General features: G+C 40.9%; 1 protein-coding gene, 2 long non-coding RNA genes and 2 pseudogenes across 3 annotated transcripts; 2 read left to right on the plus strand and 3 right to left on the minus strand.

Moving 5' to 3' along the window:
• The first annotated feature begins 7596 nt into the window (after nt 1–7596).
• On the plus strand, nt 7597–9368 carry LOC149117959 (uncharacterized). The gene is made up of 2 exons (XR_016206704.1): nt 7597–8158; nt 8412–9368. It is a non-coding gene; the product is annotated as an uncharacterized LOC149117959 (long non-coding RNA).
• On the minus strand, nt 9087–10252 carry LOC149117960 (uncharacterized). Its single transcript, XR_016206703.1, has 2 exons — nt 9905–10252; nt 9087–9273 (listed from the first exon to the last, which is right to left on the minus strand). It is a non-coding gene; the product is annotated as an uncharacterized LOC149117960 (long non-coding RNA).
• A 6849-nt stretch (nt 10253–17101) lies between these two features.
• LOC149117961 (large subunit ribosomal RNA) lies at nt 17102–17752 on the minus strand (annotated as a pseudogene; the record flags this gene model as incomplete).
• A 223-nt stretch (nt 17753–17975) lies between these two features.
• LOC149117962 (small subunit ribosomal RNA) lies at nt 17976–18965 on the minus strand (annotated as a pseudogene; the record flags this gene model as incomplete).
• A 2693-nt stretch (nt 18966–21658) lies between these two features.
• On the plus strand, nt 21659–23427 carry LOC149117963 (zinc finger MYM-type protein 2-like). Its single transcript, XM_089288053.1, has 2 exons — nt 21659–22399; nt 22485–23427. The coding sequence occupies exons 1-2, from the start codon at nt 21987–21989 to the stop codon at nt 23326–23328; spliced, it is 1257 nt and encodes a 418-aa protein (XP_089144179.1). The 5' UTR covers nt 21659–21986; the 3' UTR covers nt 23329–23427.
• The last annotated feature ends 740 nt before the right edge of the window (nt 23428–24167 follow it).

Consider the following 24167-nt stretch of genomic DNA (forward strand, 5'->3'; position numbering starts at 1 on the left):
AGACACGTCCGAGATTTTAGGAGTTCCGGTTTCACGGCGCTTGCGTGCCTTGGTTTAAAACATGGCAATCTCGTTCTCAGAGCCCACGTGTCTTTTGGTTGGCACGAACGTCCTTAAAGCTTGAAAAAAATTCAGGCCTCGGGCTCGTTTCTTGAAGGTCCCGAAAAGTTTTCGCACCCGAAAAGCCGTGGCAAATTCTCAAACCTTATGACTTCAAAGCTGTTTTATGCGCGTATTCTCAATATGAACAGAGGTTCCCTTTATACAAGAAGTTTCAGGCGTCTACACCTCTTTATCTTTAAATAACAATTAACTATAAATGGCTTTGCGGGCCCGAAAGGTTTCCGGGGCTTTCGAGAAGCAGGCCCCAGAACGGGATTCGAACCCATGACCTCTGCGATACCGGTGCAGTGCTCTACCAACCGAGCTATCAAGCCGACTGGCAGGTGATCATGTTGTGAGTTCGTTATATACCCGTAGATGCTGAAGAATGCAAGTGAATGTATGAAATATCATATGTTTGAACTGCGGAGAAAGATATGACATGATTGATCATCGCAGTTATATACACAACTTAAGCAGTTGTGAAATTAACATGATCAGCTCCCAGTTGGCTTGATAGCTCAATTCGTAGAGCACTGCACCGGTATCGCAGAGGTCATGGGTTCGAATCCCGTTTAGGCCTGAATTTTTTTCAGGCTTCAATTTCACAACTGTTTAAGTTGTGTATATAACTGCGATGATCAATCATGTCTTCATACGAGGGCAATTTTATTACAACGGGTAACTGCAAGTCTTTGGTAGCGTACCCATTCATCATCATGATTTCAAAAGCCATTTGAACAGTCCCGCCCTTGCCCTCTTTTTACGCTCTTTCGAAGGTGAAATCTTTATAACTATGAAGGAATCTATTTACTGGCAAAACCGGAAGATGCAACTGCTCGCACTTTCCCGTTACCGCGTCCTTTTTCATATTCCCTTTGTGGGAACAGTTTACCAGTCATCTCACCATAAAGTTACCCTAGCCAACTTCAATGCCACGCAATCTAAAATTTTCACAGATTCTCCACCAAAAGTCTAAAATCAACCCTCAGTATTCTATATTTCACTGAAAATGTTGACCGATTCCAAAAATCAAACCACGCGAAAAAAGTACCTGTCTCAGGCCTCGGGTATATGACCAGTGAGACAATCTCAGATAGTGCAGAGTGTAATTTCCGGCTCTGATGCAGTAGTCACACGGGTCCTCATTCCTGCTGTTCTTTCCCTTGGTAGTCAACAAGGCCTTTTCCCCTTTGCAGAATATGTGCGGACAAAAACTTGATAAGACATAATCTTAGCAGTGTGTATGTTTCATGTTTGTGTCTTCTTTCAAGGCCCAAAGATAACTTACAATTAGCGTTTGTCAAGACGGTTTTAAATTTATTGTAATATTTTATGTTGAGTTCCGTTCATTTTGTAGCAAATGTGACAATTTACTTTTCACGCCAACGGTTGTAATTTGATACTTTTGTTTTCCGCGGCAATGTATGCAACAAGATACCTTTGTTTCCACGAAAATATAAGAAAGATGTGTGTTTGTTTTTACTCACTGCTGGAGATAAATGGAATATAAAAGTTAACTGTCTGTTGAAAAGTCGAAAAGGAACGATTTTGTTTTATTCAAAACGGAAACTTTCATTTCACCGATAAACTAGAACTAGTCGACTCACGGAGTAGTGCGTTCTTATTCTGTTGCCAGCTTTGGTGTTAGCAATAAAACCACATCAAAGTAATACACAATGCTATCGAGTAATACAACTGAGGAGCGTTTCAACAAGAAGTATTGAAAGAAGAGATCTTTAGTTGACCGAAATTCGGTGAGCGAGTCATCTCACCGACTGCTGAAATTAATTGGCGGTTTTCAGTAAGTGCCACGGAGTCTGCAAAGTTTCTTTTGTCACAAATTTACTAGTTTTACATGTAACTAACACGGGATAGTTTCGGCTAAATATGAACTTTTGGCTATCTTTCATAGAAGAGGAAACAAACAAGCTGCTAAGGAGATCAGTGCAATGTGTTTCCATACTTTATTATATCTCTCAGTTAGTACGCGCGCTGTGATTGGTCAGTTTAGCGGGCCGTACCCTTCTGTACGGTCCGCTTGAATTTAAAGTTGGTCTTGTTGCCGAACTGTTTCGTGATTTGTCGATAAGTGTTCTTAACTTTTATAGCAAGTAAAAGTTTAAAACTTTCTTATACTCTGAATTATGTAATAAAGCTTGCTAACGGCTTAAAAACAGTTTCAAACTGACTCGTCAGAAATTTGAAGCCATTCCGAGTCCGCGTGAACAGAAATCGTTCCCGAACCCGTCAGGCACACAGTAGAGATATAATGAATATCTTACTAAGCTCGTCTTCTCGGTCCGTACTGTAAGTTACGGACCCTCGTTTTTTTCTCCTTCGATTTATGACCCACGCGCTTCGCGCTTGGGCCATAAATCGAAGGGAAAAAAACTCGGTCCGTAACTTACAGTACGGACCTCGAACTTGGTTAGTAAGAGGTATTTATTTGAACCCAGGCAAACACACTAGTTATAAAACAGCAGACGACAGTTTTTGAATCGAGCTCAATCTCGTTCCCAGAGTCTTCGTTCCCCTTGACCAGCGGCCGGAAAACGAGAGCTCTGGGAGCAACCATTTTGAAATAACCGAATTCTGCCCATCCGGTTTCACTGCGCAGTCTGATTATTCTCAGAGCTCTCGTTTTTCGACCGCTGGTCAAGGGGAACGAAGACTCTGGGAACGAGATTAAATCAAGCTAGCGAAGATTCCAGAAGATACGCAGCCACAGTAGCGTTCTTTGCAATAAAAAAAGGAGAACTGACCTGACCTGAAATATAATTGCTTTTCCCGGCCAAAACGAGAGTGCGGTGTCACTCATTACAAAAAGTTAAAAAAGCGTGCATCTGAAGTCAAGAACGGAGTTTATCACACTAGCAATGCTTGAACGCATGCGTCTTACGTGTTATGTTCTACCACAAGGAAAAGCACTCAACGTTCCTCGGTAGTCCCGTATGAAATGTATCGTTCACCTAACATATAGTCGACTTTGACGCTAATGTTGTAAATAATTTAAATAATTATGTAAATTATTACTTTATAATTATTGTTCCTGAAAAGCCCCATTGGGGGGCTCAATAAAGGATTCATTCATTCATCCAACTAATCTTCGCATGTGTTTGGAGGAAATTGCTTTTGTTCTTAAGAGAATAGCACCACAAGGATACCATGGGATTTGCAAAACCATATATATATTTTTGTCATGTTATTAAAGACAGCAACGTAAGAATGATACGTTTTACGTAATGCACACGAGTACCTATAGCTACCCCACGCAGCCCCCCTCCCTCAAGGCTAATTAACCGCGCGGCCATGGGCCGAGCGCGGTTCTAGGTTTACCTGTGGTTTATTATTAACTGCGCGGCCATGGGCCGAGCGCGGTTCTAGGTTTACCCGGGGTTTATTATTTTATTTTTTTTGTCGGTGACCAGACGCAGACCTCCGCTCGGCCAAATTTTGAGTCACGCAACGTGTGATGTTTTTGCGGCAGAAGCTGTTAAAACATAAATACACGGACAATTTTACGGATATTGTTTTCTTTTTTGTGGAAAAAATCTTTTTTCTTTTCGTTTTATCAAAGCGTTGGATTTAAAGGGAATAATAAACACGCTAAAAAAAGGTATTACATCAGCCATGGAATGCGTTGACGTTGCAGCTTTCACTTTCGCTACGTGACAAATAAGATCGTGTTTACTTTGCAAGTTTATTTCGGCAGAAGCGACGTTCATTAATTTATTTGTAATTTTGCGAGTATTTCTTGTGGTTTTAGGCAAATGAAGTCAATTATTTGGCTGTTTCATCGCAGCGAGTTCATAGATCGGAAGGAAAATTAAACATTTGCAAGCCAAGCAGCGAACTTGTCAGAACGTGCAAGGATTACGTCATTGGTAGGGAAATAACCACCGTACTAAAGATAGCCGTGGAAAACGCCATTCTTGAATTATGTGACTTGTGTGACTTCTTTGCTAGCCCTTTACTCAAGGGAAAAAACAATTTAATTTAATCGTGATTTTTAAGAAAGAAAGCTGTTGTTGATAGTGTTCGTATCTTCATGCCCATACGTATCCCGAAGAAAGTTCCAGATTAAGACTATTACGTCATCGGAGATTTCACACCGGTTACGACTGATGGTGCAATAATACAGTTTGTGTTGATCAAGTAATGTGGTGTCTACAGTAATCAATGAATCATCAAGAATTGCTTTGGAATGTACACTGCGTTGCGACTGTAGTGCTAAGAAAACAGTTAAATTTTAAAAGCGCGGTTTTAAGATCTAACAGATCTTCTTGTTTTTTTTGTCGGTGACCAGACGCAGACCTCCGCTCGGCCAAACTTTGAGTCACGCAACGTGTGATTTTTTTCCGCCAGAAGCTGTTAAAACATAAATACACGGACAATTTTACCGATATTGTTTTCTTTTTTGGGGGTAAAATATATTTTCTTTTCGTTTTATCAAAGCGTTGGATTTAAAGGGAAAAATAAATACGCTGAAAAAAGGTATTACGTCAGCCATGGAATGCGCTGACGTTGCAGCTTTCACTTTTGCTACGTGACAAATAAGATCGTGTTTACTTTACAAGTTTATTTCGGCAGAAGCGACGGTCATTAATTTATTAACCGCGCGGCCATGGGCCGAGCGCGGTTCTAGGTTTATCCGTGGTTTATTATTATTTTTTTTTTGTCGGTGACCAGACGCAGACCTCCGCTCGGCCAAACTTTGAGTCACGCAACGTGTGATTTTTTTCCGCCAGAAGCTGTTAAAACATAAATACACGGACAATTTTACCGATATTGTTTTCTTTTTTGGGGGTAAAATATATTTTCTTTTCGTTTTATCAAAGCGTTGGATTTAAAGGGAAAAATAAATACGCTGAAAAAAGGTATTACGTCAGCCATGGAATGCGCTGACGTTGCAGCTTTCACTTTTGCTACGTGACAAATAAGATCGTGTTTACTTTACAAGTTTATTTCGGCAGAAGCGACGGTCATTAATTTATTAACCGCGCGGCCATGGGCCGAGCGCGGTTCTAGGTTTATCCGTGGTTTATTATTATTTTTTTTTTGTCGGTGACCAGACGCAGACCTCCGCTCGGCCAAATTCCGAGTCACGCAACGTGTGATGTTTTTTCCGCCAGAAGCTGTTAAAACATTAATACACGGATAATTTTACGGATATTGTTTCCTTTGTTGTGGGTAAAATATATTTTCTTTTGGTTTTATCGAAGCGTTGGATTCAAAGGGAATAACAAATACGCTAAAAAAAGGTATTACGTCAGCCATGGAATGCGCTGACGTTGCAGCTTTCACTTTCGCTACGTGACTAATAAGATCGTGTTTACTTTGGAAGTTTATTTCGCCAGAAGCGACGGTCATTAATTTATTTGCAAGTTTGCGAGTATTTCTTGTGGTTTTAGGCAAATGAAGTAAATTCTTTGGCTCTTTCATCGCAGCGAGTTCATAGATCGGAAGGAAAATGAAATATTTGCAAGCCAAGCAAAGAACATGTCAGGACATGCAATGATTACGTCATTGGTAGGAAAATAACCACCGTACTAAAGATAGCCGTCGATAGCGCAATTCTTGAATTATGTGATTCGTGTGACTTCTTTGCTAGCCCTTTACTCAAGGTAAAATTAAATTTAAACTTGACTTTTAAGAAAGAAAGCTGTTGTTAATAGTGTTCGTATCTTCATGCCCATACATATCCCAAAGAAAGTTCCAGATTAACACTATTACGTCATCGGAGATTTCGCAACGGCTACGACTGATGGTGCAATAGTACAGTCTGTGTTGATCAAGTGATGTGATGTCTACAGTAATCAATGAATCATCAAGGATTACTTTCGAATGTGCACTGCGTTGCGACTGTAGTGCTAAGAAAACAGTTAAATTTTAAAAGCGCGGTTTTAAGATCTAACAGATCTTCTTGTTTTTTGTTGTCGGTGACCAGACGCAGACCTCCGCTCGGCCAAACTTTGAGTCACGCAACGTGTGATTTTTTTCCGCCAGAAGCTGTTAAAACATAAATACACGGACAATTTTACCGATATTGTTTTCTTTTTTGGGGGTAAAATATATTTTCTTTTCGTTTTATCAAAGCGTTGGATTTAAAGGGAAAAATAAATACGCTGAAAAAAGGTATTACGTCAGCCATGGAATGCGTTGACGTTGCAGCTTTCACTTTCGCTACGTGACAAATACGATCGTGTTTACTTTGCAAGTTTATTTCGGCAGAAGCGACGGTCATTAATTTATTTGTAATTTTGTGAGTATTTCTTGTGGTTTTACGCAAATGAAGTAAATCCTTTGACTGTTTCATCACAGCCAGTTCATAGATCGGAAGGAAAATTAAATATTTGCAAGCCAAGTAAAGAACGTGTCAGAACGTGCAAAGATTACGTCATTGGTAGGGAAATAACCACCGTACTAAAGATAGCCGTAGATAACGCAATTCTTGAATTATGTGGCTCGTGTGACTTCTTTGCTAACCCTTAACTCAAGGGAAAAAACAATTAAATTTAATCGTGACTTTAAAGAAAGAAAGCGGTTTGTAGTAGTGTTCGTATCTTCATTTCCATACATATCCCGAAGAAAGTTCCAGATTAAGACTATTACGTCATCGGAGATGTCACAACGGCTACGACTGATGGTGCGATAATAGAGTTTGTGTTGATCAAGTGCTGTGATGTCTACAGTAATCAATGAATCATCAAAGATTGCTTTGGAATATGCACTGCGTTGCGACTGTAGTACTAAGAAAACAGTTAAATTTTAAAAGCGCGGTTATAAGATCTAACAGATCTTCTTGTTTTTTTTTGTCGGAGACCAGACGCAGACCTCGACTCGGCCAACTTTGAATTACGCAATCTGTAATGTTTATTCGCCAAACCTTGTTTCTTAAGGGTCAACAAAAATCTCAGATTACAAAGTCACGCCGAACTCACGCTTTGCAAAAAACTCTCTTCAAAACCCTGACTTCGAAGCGATAAATCACTTTAGCGTTAATAGCTACATCATATCGGCAGTTGTAAAATCTATTCCTTAACAATCCAGCTTCATCATATTAAAATTTCAACGAAATCGAACAAAACCAGAACTAAATATTGTTAGATTTTTTTTGTAACCCCGCTTCATTGCTTGAGTCGACAAAGGAAGCGACGGTCGCCCATAGCCACCGAAACACAATAACATAACCAGTGAACCTACGTTTCGGTCAAAAACATCTAGTGTTATTGCCTGAGAGCTGAAAATTGAAGAGGAACATCTTTTTCGAACTTTTCTTAGGTTATTTAGACGAGAAAATGACCTCGGCGGGCTCCAAAAGAGAACGAAACAAAAAATAGAACGAGACATTGAGAAGAGCCGATAATTTATTCACCGCGTTGCCTTCGCTACATTCAAGTTAAAAAAAACCTTACTTCTGGGTAATTTCAGCCTTACAAGCCAGCAACTGGTCCCAAATTACTTTCTGTATCCTTGCCAATGTTCTGACTTCCATCTCCGAAAGATTTGGCCGCAATTTTTTAGCAAATAAACATTTCGCCGACAGCAATCACCATTACGGTGGCTTGCATACTAATTCGCTAACTTTACAAAACCCTCCCGAGGGGGGGATATGACGAAAAGAGCTGAAAAATGATGGCCGGAAATAGAGTAATTTTCTCAGCTTCCGGTGTGCCAAATTTGCTGGAAATAGGTTCAAAACCGATGTTTTTTTTTTTTTTCGTCTTTTTTTTCTTCGGGTCACTCATGCTACCAAAACAGTTAACTTTTAAACAGTCCGGAATATCGCGATAAATAATTAGGACAGTCATGACGTCATGAGGCTATTGTTAGCAGGGAAAATGGCGGACCTTTTATGCAGACGAAGAAAATATGTTGTTTCCAGTCTCGCATAGAGTCTGACCAGCATTATCCAGGACTTTTTGCGACCAAACGTTGAGAAGGAGAACAAGCGGGCATTTTGGTTGTGGGAGAACGTTGACTGTCTTCTAATCATTGAGTTTCTTTGGTGTCAAGCGACGATGTAGACGCGATTTTGTGGCCAAATATTAAGGTTAGTAAAGTGTACGCGTTATTTTCTAGTATTCACGTATTTTTCATTGAGCTGTGTATATTCTTTACTGGTTCTACTGTTGTTAAAGTTTCATCATGCCAAATTACATGGTTGTAAACAACGTCGATGTTTTGTAAACTCTCTTTGAATTTGAGGCGTTACAAGTGTACCTAAACTGCTGTTATTATAAGGCTTAAGTAATGCATCGTTCCTTCATTTTTATGACAGTTGTTTTCAATTTCTCTCTCTTAAGTACATGGAAGAGCATACTCGACTGCTCGAGGCACTTTGCCGAATTTTAGGGGAAAAAAACAAAGGGAAAAGAGAGGAAATAAGACGTCGCTAAGTACGCGGACGAAATTAAACAAATTTGGGAGGTCTCTGTTTTGGTGGATTCACCGAATGTGCACCCCAGTTTTATCACTGGAGAGTCAGCAGCCTGTTGAAAATCACCTACAGCACAGAAGTGGCAGCGAAACAGACAGGCCAGGGGTAGTGCAGTGATTCCCTGTAAATGGATGCTATCAGTATCCCAAGGAATGGCACAAAGAGTAGAGAGATTGTTTGTGCTCATTTACCAGAGGTTGAGGGCCATGCAAACATCTAAATTAAGGTTTGTAGGGGGCATTGTACTCTTTTTTTGGGGGCATTTTTTAAAAACTATACACACTGCAGCTGTTCCTAGTAGATGATGATTCTTTTCACCTCCCCATGAAGCTTGAATGTACCAGAAAGTAATGTTTTTGCAAAATAACTTTTATGAATGCAAAGACTGAAAAGGTACGAGAGTTTAGAATGTAGTGTCGAGTGTTGAACATTACTAATTGTGAAACTAATGCTAAACATTAATTGGTTGTGAACAGGAAACATATCAGTTTGGTTAAGAATATGTAATAAAAAATAAAAAACATAAGAGTTATCAGACGACTTGAGGGCAATCTCTTATTTAGTGAGACTAATGTGGTAACTACATTCAAAATAACTTCATATGTTAAAACGAAAAATACATTTGTAATAATATTGACATCTGTAAGCAATGTAATAATCTTCTAAGTGCTTGTGATTTGTTTCAGGTCCTGCATTCTGCTAAGAGGCAAATTCAAGGTCGAGAGTACCTAAAGAGTGAATAAAATAAAATGGATTTCACTTTCAAGACTGAATTTGTTTTGTATACTTTAAATAAATATATAATAAAACCTTGGGACATGTGGATGGATTGTGAATGCTCCCTTGTCAACCTGTCCAGGAATTATATTTTGATATTTTTGGGTAAATAACTTGTGAAAGTCAGCAATTATATGTAAGTTTTCATAATTTAAATGTGGAAATCAGACATGATATCTTTTAGCACAGTAACAAATAGATACAAGAAGTAGTTGAAATAAATACCAAAATGGAGAAATTTCAGATTTACAAAGAATATATTAACAGAATTTTTGACTATCCCTGCATCTGACAACACTAAAATTTTGGATACATTTTTTCTAGCTTAGTTTATTTTGTATAAAAGAACAAGAATTTCTAACTCGTATGCGTTATTGAAAATTCTGTTTTAATGATGATTTTATTTCCTCGATTTAGCCAAAACATGTAACATTTTGGACATCTACAATTTATCTTTGCTGGCATATAAGAACACGCGCGTGCTGTCGATTTCGGCCCGATAATCCCTAGATAAGAGGAAAGCCTCAATTTTCATATCGATCATTTCTGTGCTTAGAAAAAATGCAGAGTAAAGATGCTTACCGATTGTACGGTCTCTTTCCAAAGAATGATAACAGCAGCTCGTCAAACGTGGCCCGCATTGCGTTCTGTGGTGCTTCCTTCGGTCCGAGCATAATCGTTACCTGGGCAGAATTGTCTGTGACATGGAACGCGAACACAAACTTTCCTTTTATTTTATAATTTGGACAGTATTTAACTCAATTCGCAATCCGCATTCATGGCATTGGAAAGTATTCGCGACTCTTTTTGTCCGCCATCTTGAATCTCTTGGTTTGTTGTGAAACACAACACTCTAATCAAAACACGCATTCTCATTGGTTGAAACGTGAGTTTCGTGACATCGCAGATGTCCTAATTTATCGGGATATTCCGGACTGTTAAAAGCGCGGTTGTAAGATCTTTAAGATCTTCTTGTTTGTAATTTTGCGAGTATTTCTTGTGGTTTTAGGCAAATGAAGTAAATCCTTTGACTGTTACATCGCCGCGAGTTCATAGATCGGAAGGAAAATTGAATATTTGCAGGCCAAGCAAAGAACGTGTCAGAACGTGCAAAGATTACGTCATTGATAGGGAAATAACCACCGTACTAAAGATAGCCGTAGATAACGCAATTCTTGAATTATGTGACTCGTGTGACTTCTTTGCTAACCCTTAACTCAAGGGAAAAAAACAATTAAATTTAATCGTGACTTTAAAGAAAGAAAGCGGTTTGTAATAGTGTTCGTATCTTCATTCCCATACATATCCCGAAGAAAGTTCCAGATTAAGACTATTACGTCATCGGAGATGTCACAACGGCTACGACTGATGGTGCGATAATAGAGTTTGTGTTGATTAAGTGCTGTGATGTCTACAGTAATCAATGAATCATCAAAGATTGCTTTGGAATATGCACTGCGTTGCGACTGTAGTACTAAGAAAACAGTTAAATTTTAAAAGCGCGGTTATAAGATCTAACAGATCTTCTTGTTGAATAATTGAAATTCATTAATTGAACAAAATTAGAGTTTACACCTTATGGCGTTAGGAAATTAGTGCCTTAACGAACAGCAGTCCCCTAAACCATCCCAATAAGGCACTCTGCACTAAAAAGGTAAGGATTTCACAAATACTTGTTTTTAGAGCAGAGTGCGCTATTGGGATGGCTTGGGGACTGATGTCCGCTATGGCAGTAAGGCAATAAGACCGTTACTTAATTAGTCATCAGGCAAGAAAGTGGTTGGGGAGGGTAGGTGCCTGTGTGCACTACGTAAAAACGTATTTCATCTACCTTACATCATAATATCACAAAGCTATATATTTGGTTTTTTACGATAACTGCACAAATTCTCGCGCGCTCATTAGCTAATTTTCATCGTCAATATGCGGACAGACGCATGCATTTATAATTTCTGCGATGCATTAACGAGCGAGAGCGGACAATTTGACAATCTGTTATCGAGAAAAACAAATTGACGTCAGTTTTTCATACGTCTGACCTGTTACTGACAATTAATTTCGTCATAACATTGTCAAAGTAGTCTGCGGATCTACAGCTACTTTGACAATGTTATGGCGAAATTCATCATCAATAACTGGACAAACGCATGAAAAAGTAACGTCAATTTGTTAATAGGAAACCTCTTGTTCTCCTTGTGGTACTATTCTCTTTAGAACAAAACCAATTTTCCCTAAACGCATGCGAGATTAGTTAGCGTTCGTGCCGACTATATATTAGGTGAAAGATGCATTTCATTTGAGATCACACGAAGCGAAAATGTTGAGTGCTTTTCCTTGTAGTAGAACCCAACATGTAAGACGCATGCGTTCTAGCATAGTTAGCGTGATATACTCCGTTTTCATTCCCAGAGCCACGTGGTTTTTTATATGTCGTGGATATGACCAAGGACAGCAGTTATTTCTCGGGTAACGCCACGTCTCCCGTTTTAATGCAAAAAACGCTACTGTGACTGAGTATCTTTTAGAATTGCCCCTGGCTCAGTTCAACAATTATCACCTGCTATAATCAAACTTTGCCAGAGTTTAAATTAAGAATGGTAACTTTTTGCTTCTCCCTAGCGGCTTATTTATTTCTCTTTCAATTGTCTCTATGAAAGAGACCAAAAATTTCATATCTAGCCTAACTTTCCCGATTTCGTGGCATCAAAACTTGTCAAATTGCAAATTTGTGACCAAAGAAACCAGTAAAGTGTTCAAATAATGCTGCAGACTCCCTGGCAGGTAATGAAAGCGTTTATTAATTTAATCAGTCTATGAGGGCAATCGTTCACCGACGTAGGATATATAATCTCGGTAAACTGAGTAGCGCATACTTCTTGTCGAAACGCTAACGCTTCTCTGTTGTATTATTTTTATTAATCGAAATCACTGAGGTGGCAACTGTATAAGAACGTGGTATTCCGTGACTATTTGACAATGAAATTACTTCTCTTTTATCGGTGAAAAGAAAATTTGCGTTTTGAATAAGACAAAATCGTTTTTCTTCCATTTTCTCATGAGATATTTACTTTCTTCCATTTATCTCTTAAGTTTTCGGGAAAACAAGGGTTTTACCTTACATACCTTTGCGAGGAAAACAAAAGTATCAAGTGACAAACGTTGGCGCGAAAAGTAAAATTGCCACATTTGCTACTTCAACGTATTTTTAAATTTTGAAATGGACAAAAATCAACGTAAAACACCAACGTAAAATTTGAAAGCTGTCTTGACAAACAGTAATTTTAAGTAAATACAAACCGGGGGTTAACACGACATGTGTGTGACTATCGTGCCAGAGCTATACATTGTACTCTGCACTATCTGAGATTGTCTCACTAGTTGGTTAACATCTCTTCAGGTAATCCTTGATGTTCTCCAGTACTAGTGCTCATTAGCTTTCATTCCAAAGATTTAGAAAAACAATGCACTGTGAAAGGAGTACTTTTCAGAGCAGAGTGTACTATTGGGATGGCTTAGAGGGATGCTGTTCGCTAAGGCACTAACGCTATAATGCACTAACGCCATAAGGTGTAACCTTTAATGTTTCTCTAATTAATTAATTTCAATTAATCGATTAGCCTTGGGAGAAGGGGGGCTTCCTGGGGTAGATAGCCACGTGCACTACGCAAAACACGTCATACGTTGTTTTCTTGAGACCGTGAAAAACTATATATGTGTTTTCGCAAATCTCTTGCTTTCCTTGTGGTGCTATTCTCTCGAGAACAACGATTAGTATTCCATGTATCACCCCAACCCATGAATGACACCAACCCTAACCCTGACCTCTAACCCTAAAGTTTAGGGTTAAGCTTACATTATTTTTTAGAGTAACAACTCCTATATTGGGAGACCCTGCGATGATTCAACACTGGTATGAGGACCTAGGTTGGGTTAATCACATGGACTCACCAGAGAGGCCTGCAAATTTTATTCGCCGCTACAACCAAATCATTGATAGGACCAACAGAGAAGTCGTTTAGCCATTTAAATGGCTCTTCAGTCTTGCCGACCAGTAAAGGCAAGCCTTTCCTCTCCCCTCATGTGCTATTACCTACAATCCCGGGTAGGGACGGTTGAAGGTGGTACACCTGTGTAAGCGAAATCAAGATTCCCCAAATCTACATTAACCGACCTGGGATCATCACAAACAGGATATTCGTCGGTCCAACGTCGTTAGTGAAAGGCTGAGACTACACCCAACACTGTGCGTTAACCATTGGCCGGGTTTGCCACCCGAGCGCGGACCTCTTGGACGCGCTTGCACCACAACGCGTGATTGTAGTACAGTAAGGCTTTATAGATTTCGTCCACAGGCCAGTCTGTCTGAGAGGAAGGACTGAGCGACCGAAGGGTTTTCTCAAAGTTGGCTGGAATTGCTCTCATTACTCCGAATGCAAAGATTTCATACTGGATAGTAGTCCCTGCAGCATCAGATAAGGTGGACAATACTTGGGCGTACTTAAACCGTCTCTGCCCGACTGCCACATGGATAGCATTGTCCATAGGAACCGTGATCTCCCATACATGATACTCCTTCACTCCATCTAGAGTAAATGTGAAACAAATATCCTCGCACTCAGTTGCAGGGTCTATGGGGACACTAGGGTCCACCATATTCTGCAGATGAGTAGAGACTTGTAAATCCGATAACCGACCTTTAGCCTTAGTGATCTCCAACCGAATACATAGCTCACTCACAGTCTTGTGGCGCGCATTCTGTAAATTGGCCAAGGGCGCATGGCTCCAGGTACACAAAATGTGCTTCACACTCTCACGAAGTCCAGAGTTACACAGGTTACACGTGGGATCCAGTGCGGTGGATCGCTGGTTCCACACCTTCCTTCAATGAGTAGCAAGGCAACGCGTTGAAGAGCATTTGACATGCAACTTGATACTGTGGATCTCGGGTAAGATCCCGTCGGAGCCAATGATAAGACTTACTAGATGTGGGAAACTCACCATACCACATGGACCAATAGTGCAGCTCACGTAGCTGAGATAGATCGTGCGTAAGTGCCTCTTCGGCATTTTAATGGTCAACACCTCAATCCAATTGGCCCTTCGAGAAAATCCACATATCTCCATCAGAGTCAATCCTAACTTTATACAAGAGACAAGCGCGATAAATCAGGGGTACGAAAGTACGCCCTGTCTCAAACTGGAGGCGGGGGTTAAGGTCATTGTAATAGACCCGTCCTGGTCCCACATCCTGAACCTCTTGGTTAGGTCGCGCTCAGAGACGAATCTCCCTAATAAGGTAATCAAAGAAAACCGTACCAGCTACATCACGCTCAATTCCACAGTTAAGACGTGCATCTTCCACTCTTCCAAGTAGTATGGTCTAAAGGCGTTCATCAGAGTTGGACAACCACCGATACGTATTACAGATAAGAGCCTCCCTATAAATTTCAACCTTGCTTTTAATGCACAAACCACACAACCTCGTAGGAGCTTGCAGCATACTGACAGGGCCCTGTTTGGGTCCAATTCCAATAGCAGTGCGGACCGCTTGATACACGATGGTATCAATGGTCTCTAATGCACGCAATGGAACCTCTACTGCCGGTATGGCGAACATCGCAATAGATTTGACATTTTGGTCTAGCAGCTCAATACGATTACGGTGGTGCAACACTGTGAGGTTATTCACCTGAGCAGCGAGGTCTTTAATGTGCTTGTAGATGTCAAGAAAAAAGGTCACCAATTCCCCACATCGGCGGTTTCCTGAACCAGCTACCCGTCCAAAACTTTGGTCGAGTCCCAGATGACGATATTTCTCGCCCTGGGCAAGCTGAGGGATTTCCTGCCCACACAATTGAACATTGTGTCGTGGTGATAAAATTCGGTTGGCCCAGTATTCCTCACAGAGAAACGCACGTTTAGTGACATCGTACTTTAGGGAAGCATATTCGGACCACTGTTCACGGATTTGAATCATGGCTTGTATGTCGAAGAACTCATTCGAAAGGAGGGCCTCATCATCCACATAGCTAAGAGCTGGAACAGAGGTGTCGTACAATCGATACCCTACACAGTCGTCGTTCACCCAGAGATTTACAGTATTCTTAATGGTATTGAATGTAAGGGCAGAATTAGTATTGCCCTAGGCAACACCTCTAGTGACATATATACGTGGGAGAGGTTACGTCCACTTTTTTAATGTGGATGGAACAACCCCGTGTGGATTCAATCCACCATCCCCGTATTCCTGGATAGATACTTGTCTTTAAAATGATTTTCTCAATCAGGCCAAGTTCCAGGCTGCCAAAGGCATTGGCAACATCCATGATCAGAACGTACATACTAGTTTGATGTCGTCGATGGTCATCGATGCAAGATCGAAGGAAAAACGTGGCATCAGTAGTGCTACTAACCCCTGATATCCCTCCGTTTTGGACGGGGCTCATCTGATCTGCAATCACCAACTGTCTACTTGCCTTCATGGAAATTACCCTACATGCAATCTTAAAGACTGTAGGAAATAGGGTTATCGGTCGCCAACTCTTAGGTAGGCTATAATCAGACTTATTGGGCTTTGGGAGGCAGACCTGTAAACCGAGGTTCCAGCTAGCCAGGAACACCCTGTGCTGGAGCAGCCAATTAAAGAGATTTGTCCAATATTTGAGCAGCGCAGTCTGGTCCGTGGCCTTGTACGCAAAATACGTTAGTTCGTCATAACCGGGAGCCTTTCGCCCATCCAAAGGACGTAGCGCATTCAAGATGTCCTTAGTCAGACGTTTCTTCCAGGGGATTGGAGCTGCTGACCGCCAGAGTTCAGCTAGATACTCTTCTCCCCTAGGAAATGGAGGAAAGTTCTCGGAGAGATCTCAGAATTCGCATCAGCTGCCATCGCCTTAGCTATATTCGGTCGATCATCACCAAACGGGCGATTGGTTTCTGATTCAGAAAGGCCTTCTTAGTTCCGTGTACGTGCCCTGACCTTTTGAGGCCACGCACCAGGAGTGCGCATTCTCTCCGCCTCAATGTACCGGGGTCTTGGGCAACCTTTAGTACCCCAGACAAGCTTCATGGCACAATGCAATAGCCATCTAAGTCGTATGTCAACAAAATCCAATTGGAGGAGTTGGATCTTCTAAACCACACTCAGCGTGTAATGCGTTCAAAATGTCGCAGAGCGGAACCCAGGATGTTCTGGCTACATTTCCTAAAAAGTGACTTCTTACTCGCCACAAAAGGAAAATCAGCCAAGGTATGCCCTTTCATGGCAAAGCGGTTGTATTTGGCCGTGAATACAAGATTTCGGGGTTTTGGTCTTCTATAGTGGTGTTTAACTCATCAGAGATCGTTTTATTATGTCGTTGCGTATCCAATGTAATAAATGGTGTGGATTTTAAGTCCTGAGATCCACAACGTTTGGCCACCTAGAAACAGGTCCAATAAACGTTACAGGGCAAGTCCTTCCTTTGTCAATTCCTTCATATCCTTATTTAGTAATCACCCAACTTTGGTCCAGTTATCAATACAGTATCTGATCTAAAGTCGTAAATGTCATAAAGGTCAGTCTAGTTCCTATATGCTGGGTACTTGGCATGAGATGGTAAGCATCTCAAGGTCCCGGATAACACCACTTGGAGGTGACCAGCGACCAGTCCAACAACATGATAGCGTTCGCTAACAGTGCCTTCCGGGTGTATCAATTGCAGGTCCCGCCATACCGACCTTGCAACAAAACAACAGGGTATGGCTGGTTGACCGAACTTGTAACCGTATTCCGACAGTCATCATAGGGAAGAACTCCCTCGGGGTATGGGCACATCATAGGCCGTCTTACTAGGGTCATCAAGTAGATGGTCTAAACCCAGCTCATGTTCCCTATTGGTTTGTGAACAACCCATCACTTGGCGAATTCTGCTTTGCAATGATAGGAAGAGCCAACAGCGAAGGATCAAAAAGCAACGTCGCTATGAACGCTTGGCTGCCACAAGCCAGTTATCCCTGTGGTAACTTTTCTGACACCTCTAGCTTAAAACTGCTTAAGACTAAAGGATCAATGGGCTACGCTTTCACGGTTTGTATTCATACTGAAAATCCAAAACAAGTGAGCTTTTACCCTTTTGTTCTACATGAGATTTCTGTTTTCATTGAGCTCACCTTAGGAACCTGCGTTATCATTTGACAGATGTGCCGCCCCAGCCAAACTCCCAACCTGACAGTGTCTTGGACTCGGATCGCCTCCCGCGAGCGATGGTTTAAGTCCAGAAAGCAAACCTTGCGGTTCGCCTCTGCTCCATCCAATAAGTAAAAAGAATGATGAGAGTAGTGGTATTTTACTAGTGCAGCAAGCTGCTCCCACTTATTCTACACTTCTCATTTATTTTCACAAGGTCAGACTAGAGTCAAGCTCAACAGGGTCTTCTTTCCCCGCTGATTTTACAAAATCCGTTCCCTTTGCTGCGACAAATCACTCCACCAACTAAGAACAGCCATGCACCACCACCCATAGAATCACGAAAGAGCTCTCTATCTGTCAATCCTTACTATGTCGGGACCTGGTGTGTATCCCCGTGTTGAGTCAAATTCAGCCGCAAGCTCCACTCCTGGAGGTGCCCTTCCGTCAATTCCTTTAAGTTTCAGCTTTGCAAACATACTTCCCCGAAACCCAAAAACTTTGGTTTCCCATACGATGTCAAAGGGGTCATCCAACAACACCCTCTGATCCCTTGTTGGCATTGTTTATGGTTAGATGTTTATGGCTCATCACTAGGACGGTATCTGATCGTCTTTGATCCTCTAACCTAACTTTCTTTCTTGATTAATAAAAACATTCTTGGCAAAAGCTTTTGCAGAAATTCGTCTTTCGCAAATCCAAGAATTTCACTTCTGACAAAGAAATACCAATGCCCACAACTGTCTCTCTTAGTCATTACTTCAGTTCCAGAAACCACCATTATAGAACCAAAGTCCTATTCCATTATTCTATGCTTATGTTTTCAAGCACTGGCTTGCTTTCAACACTCTAACTTTTTTAAAATAAACGTCGCAGAGCTTTTTAACTGCAACAACTTTTAATATACCCTATTGGAGCTGGAATTACCGCGGTTGCTGCCACAAAACGTGCCCTCCAATGGATCCTCGTTAAAGGATTTAAGTTGTACTCATTCCAGTTACAACACTTGGAAAAGCCTTGTAATGTTATTTCTTGTCACTACCTCCCCTAAGTCAGGGTTGGGTAATCTGTGCGCCTGCTGCCTTCCTTGGATGTGGTAGCCGTTTCTCAGGCTCCCTCTCCGGAATCGAACCCTAATTCTCCGTCACCCGTGGCAACTGTGGTAAGCTACTACCTTACCATCGACAGTTGATAGGGCGGAAATTTGAATCAAACATCGCCAGTGCAAGGCTGTGCGACTCGATCAATCACTATGAATCACCAAAGAACCGGGCAGAATCCGCATTGGTTTTAAAGCTAATAAATACATCCCTTCAGAATTCGGGACTTTTCGCATGTATTAACTTTAAAATTACTACGGTTATCCAAGTAGTAATGGTGCAATCAAATAAATAACTGATTTAATGAGCCATTCGCCGTTTCACAGTACTACTGCATGCATGAGACAGGCATATGACTACTGGCAGGATCAACCGGGTAACTATTCCTCAGGAAACCCGACGGGGACTCTTTTGCGTGTACTCCCTTTCAAAGGATGCTCGCATTCCACTGACAATCTGCACTACGAATCCGGTCAGCCTCGGAAGACGCACGAAACGTTCGACTGCTTCATCCTAGTAAGCTTCAGGCAAACCAGTGGGACTGCCAAGTCCACGGAATGCCGAGGAGATACATCAGGAAAGAATGATTCGGAATCTAAACCTCTATTCTTGACCAAAGGCCATGAGATACAACATCCATCCGTTCTCTCGTTATCTACATCGAGACAACTTGACTATTTCCCAGTCGGAGCGGCGAGACCAATGATTCACCCCTAATATGCACAGACTTGGGATTTTGGACTTTTTCAAAACTTTTGACAGGAAACTATCTGCAGTGTTGAACTTAGTCTACACACCAAGTTCGGCGCTGCCAAACAATGGTTAAGTGGTACTTTCGGTCTAGGGCCACAACACCAGGCGTCACCTTTTTAATATGCAGAAACATAAGACTGCAAACTTTTTGAAAACTTTTTACAGGAAACTATTGGCAGCGTTAAACTTAGTCCATACACCAAGTTTGGAACTGTCAAACCATGATTAGGTGGTAGCTTCAGTCTAGGGCTGTGACACTGGTCGTCAGCTCTCCTAATATGCCCAAACCAGGAGGGAGAACGCGTCAGATTTGCCAGACCCGATGAATCAACCTCGTTCCAAGGGTCCTCTCTTTACCTCAAGAAGTCACCCTGCTTGCGGCTGGTCACGTGTCTGCTAGATTTTAACAGATTCCAGACATGTGATTGAAGGGAAGGGCTGGAAAGTTAAATTTTGTCCTAGCACTGAGCTTGGGTACTGAGCCCAGTAGGGAGTGGAATTTGTAACCCTCCCGCTGTGGATCGGCAAAAATCAAAGCGAAGGCATTGACACATTCGATATAGGAGTTCAGTGCGTACAATGTTCGGCTAAAAGGTTACCTCTGCTTCTAGCTTAATTTTCCCCGTCGATAGTTGGACAGTCTTTGGAATTTGTGGCAGTGAAGAAATTTGGCAACGAACTTGGAAATGACGACCTCCACAATAAATGGCGGCATTGATGCATTCGTTTAGAGTTTGATACGTGCAGTGTTTGGCCAAGAGACTAACTGATTTTGATTGAACTCATCCAATCGAAAGTTTGACGGTCATTCGATTTTACTTGCAGTGAAAAATTTTGTAACGAACTGGACAACAACGACATCGGCCGCGCATTTGCCAGATCCAACTGCTTTCGTTTCAAAACTGATTGGCGGTAAGTCTAATTTTCGGTCGAATTAAATGCATCCAATCGAATTGAATGCATCCCATCGAAAATTTGACGATTATTTAATTCTTGTGCTGTAAAAAACTGATTAAACAAATCCGAAGCAGACTGTTGACGGTTATTTAAAAGAGTAGTGGAAAATAAGCAAACTTCCCTCTCAATCAACATCTCATACTCATAGAAGGTCAGATAGAAAAGAAGCACCGGTCAAGCCGGATCTCTGACAAATAACTTGCTTAACTTTTGAAAATGACGTCTGTAAGGCAGCGCAACTTTCACCTCCATAGACAGTGTTGACAAAATTTAGTTGAGGACCCACCCTCTGTGCGGCCTTGGTTGGAATGCATAGACACGTGACCAGCCGCAACCAGGGTACTTTTTCGAGTTAGAGAGAGAACCCTGGGAACGAGGCTACCGATGATCATGGCCATTATGACGTCACGGCGAAAAAAGCGCACAAATGCACAAAATTTTCGAAAATGGCGTCGTCGCCTCCTGCCGATACAACTTTTTGAGACGGATTTCTCCAATTATTCCAGCTTCACATGGTATTGTATTTGGATCTCAAGAAGTAATTATCATTTTTTTCCTTGAGAGGTAAGTAGATTTTAATTATAACCGAAAAAATCTTGCATAAAGTGTATTTAAAGTGTTACAGTCATCGCTCTCCGGTGGAAATATGTGGGGCAAAATTTTGACTATTCGCCCTGTAAAATTGCCTTTTTGAGTCATTTTTTTGTAAAAAAAATACCTCTTAGTCGGCGCGTCGGGTATGTCATGGACGGGTCAATGGATGAGTGAGTGAGTGAGAGATGTATGTATGTCACACCAATCAGATTGGATCTACTATAAACAGCCAATCAAATTTCTTTTTGTAAAAGTAAATGATATGAGAAGATTTGATCCCGATAGAGTTCAGAACGGCCATATTTATTCTTCTATAAAAGAGGAGGAAGTATTCATATATTGGGTTTACTTCGACATTTTCTATAGGTTAGGCTGAGGATTTTAGTTATGAACGAGATGAGCCTTGAGGTTTCAAACAGTTCGTGAGTTAGTAGTATGCAAATGGCACGAGATATTTTCATTTTTAGTTACAAAGGTAACTTGATACTTTGTTTTTCACAAGGAGAAAATTCAATTAGAGGTCACGAATCGTCGCTTCTAGTTCTTAGGACATATTTTAGAGGAGACGAGACTTAAGATTTGAAAGAGTTCTAACGATTACAATAGTAAGTGCAGGTAACGATTGTTTTGTTCTTGTTGCATGCAAATATAACGAGATATTTTTGTTTTTTAGTTGCAAAGGGTAATTTGACACTCTTGTTTTTCACAAGGGAGTAAATTCAATTAGAGCTGACGAATCGTTACCGCTCTTTCCCGTGAGATGTTTGCTATGTAATAGATCAAAAACGAGTGCGAGTTTTTCATCAGGGGTTCCAAACACCGAGAAACAGATGAAAGCACGACGCCGAAGGCGGAGTGCTTTTATTGTTTCGAGGTGTTTGGAACCCGTGATGAAAAACGAAGCACGAGTTTTTGAGCTGGCTTATCAAAGTAGCATGAGAATTTTTTTCGAAGAATAGGTAATTAGTAGGCGTGCTCAATAGGCTATTGTCTGTTTTTTATTCATATGGTAAATGAAATGAATCTTTTATATGCGGCCATGTGGGCAAGTTTTAAAGGTTGAATTTTTAATAAATTAACATTATGCCGCGTGATGGAGATCGAGTGGAGATCAGAACGTTTTCGAGGTCCAAAAACCTCTTCTCAAGAAAATGTTTTGGTGAATGATGCTGTTCCAGTTTCAACTAAGTATAAAAACAAGTGGACTGTGAACATTTTTGCCGAATGGCAGAGGTTGAGAGAGGTTAAAGTTCCGGTATTAGATTGTGGCGGTCTCTTCAAGGACTACGATTTACACAATGTTACCGCTGTGAGTGTAGATATTGCTGGAATGGACGCTCTATCGCTGAACTATTGGTTGTCAAAATTTGTGATGGAGGTAGCTAAAAAGTCCGGTGAAAGATACCCTCCGAAGTCTGTTTATGGTATTATTTGTGCCCTCAAGCGTTATTTGGAGGAGAAAAATGGATCAGAAGCTTTGAATCCTCTGGACGCTAGTGACAAAAGGTACTTGACAACTTTTAGAGCGAATTGGTTAGTAATTTAAAATGCACTGTTTCAGGACTTTAATTTTCTGTGTTATTTTTTGAAGGTTTGTCCTTTTCCGACGTTGCTTAGATGCCGAGATGAAGAATGGCGTTCGAGAAGGGCTTCACATTAAGTTTAAGAAAGAGGAAAAGGAGTTCGTGAGCGAGCAAGAAGAAGCAGTATTCTGGCAAAAGAAATTGCTGGGAACTACATCAGCTAAGTCGTTATTGAACACGATCTATTTCTACAACGGAAAAGTTTTTGGGTTGCGGGGGGGAGATCACAGAAATATTGTTGTAAACAACTTTGAAATTGGTCCAAATTTTATTAAGTTTGAAGAAAATGCCTCTAAAACTTATCATGGAGGTCTTTGTGATCTAAAGTATGTGCCGCGAGTGGTCAAGCACGTTTGTCATTCTATTGAGGAAAAGCACGAGCCGTGCCTTGTTGAGATATTCAGATTGTATGTAGGGTTAGTTGAGACTCATGCAAAGGAAGTTACTGCATTTTACTTTAAGCCATCAAAAACTAGGTTCGCATTCGATAAAGCGCCCGTAGGCATCAACAGCTTGAACAAGATTTTGCCTGACATGTGCGACGCGGCAGGCTTTAAACGCAAAACCGCTCACAGTTTGCGCGTTACTTGTGTTTCCTCCCTGTTCAATTCTGGGGTTGAAGAAAAATTGATTCGCGAAAGGTCGGGGCATCGTTCTAATGCATTGTTGCAGTACGAAAAGCCTACAGAAGAAAATGTGTCTAAAGTTTCAAAGATCCTAGGTCCAAGTGTTGTTAGTACAACTACATGTTTTACCACAGAGAAACAGGATCAATCTTTAACGGATGTTGTTTTCCAGAAAGGAAAATTCAAAAATTGTACAATTAATGTAACGATGTCTAAGAAGGAATAATATGTTGCTGTATTGTTGTTGTAAGCAATGATTTAAGCGGGAAAAATGCTGTATTTAGAATTATAATTAAGACTGATTAAAATTCAAGTTTCTTGATCAGTTTTTGAACTAATCTACCGTGTCTTGATCGGTATGTTCATTGGGTATCAACATACATGCACCTGACCCAATTGATGCGAGCTGATTGGGTCATCAGCTCATGAATAATTAATGAGTTTGAGAACTTTAGTTACAAGTGGTAACTTAACACTTTTGTTTTTTATATGGGAGTAAATTCAATTAGAGCTGACAAGTTATCGGCTATTGTTTCCAGGATATTAAACGAAAAAGAAGCTTTCATTTCTGGACGGTTTTTACGTCTCTGCAGTAGCAGTTGAATAGTTTTATATGATGACATTTATTTCAGTGCGATATTTTTAAAGGTAAAAAGTATGAAAACTGCTCAAATGTTCTTTGAAGACTGCGTGGCACCAAGTTAAAGTGCAATTTAATTAAATCAGACTTTCAACGTGTCAGAGAGGGTTTTAGTGCAGAGTGCACTATTGGGATGGTTTAGAGGGATGCTGTTCGCTAAGGCACTAAGCACTAACGCCATAACGCCACAAGGTGTAAACTTTAATGTTTGTTTAATTAATTAATTTCAATTAATCAACTAGCTATGCCGGAAGGGGGGCTGGGTGGGGTAGGTATCCGAGTGCATTACGCAAAACATGTCATGTTTACGTTACTTTCCTGAATAACATGACAAAAACATATATATGGTTTTGCAAATGTCATGCTATCCTTGTGGTGCCATTCTCTTAAGAACAAAAGCAATTTGCTCCAAACGCATGCGCAAA

Source organism: Orbicella faveolata, unplaced genomic scaffold, assembly GCF_042242905.1.
Source record: "Orbicella faveolata isolate gen_17 unplaced genomic scaffold, um_ofav_v1 contig_1, whole genome shotgun sequence".
In the NCBI taxonomy this organism is placed as follows: domain Eukaryota; kingdom Metazoa; phylum Cnidaria; class Anthozoa; order Scleractinia; family Merulinidae; genus Orbicella; species Orbicella faveolata.

Bases quoted from the DNA above. Each gene is read 5' to 3' on its own strand.
- LOC149117963 (XM_089288053.1), top strand. From the start codon at position 21,987: ATGGAGATCGAGTGGAGATCAGAACGTTTTCGAGGTCCAAAAACCTCT. The intron at 22,400-22,484 runs GTACTTGACAAC...TATTTTTTGAAG, and splicing joins CTGGACGCTAGTGACAAAAG to GTTTGTCCTTTTCCGACGTT.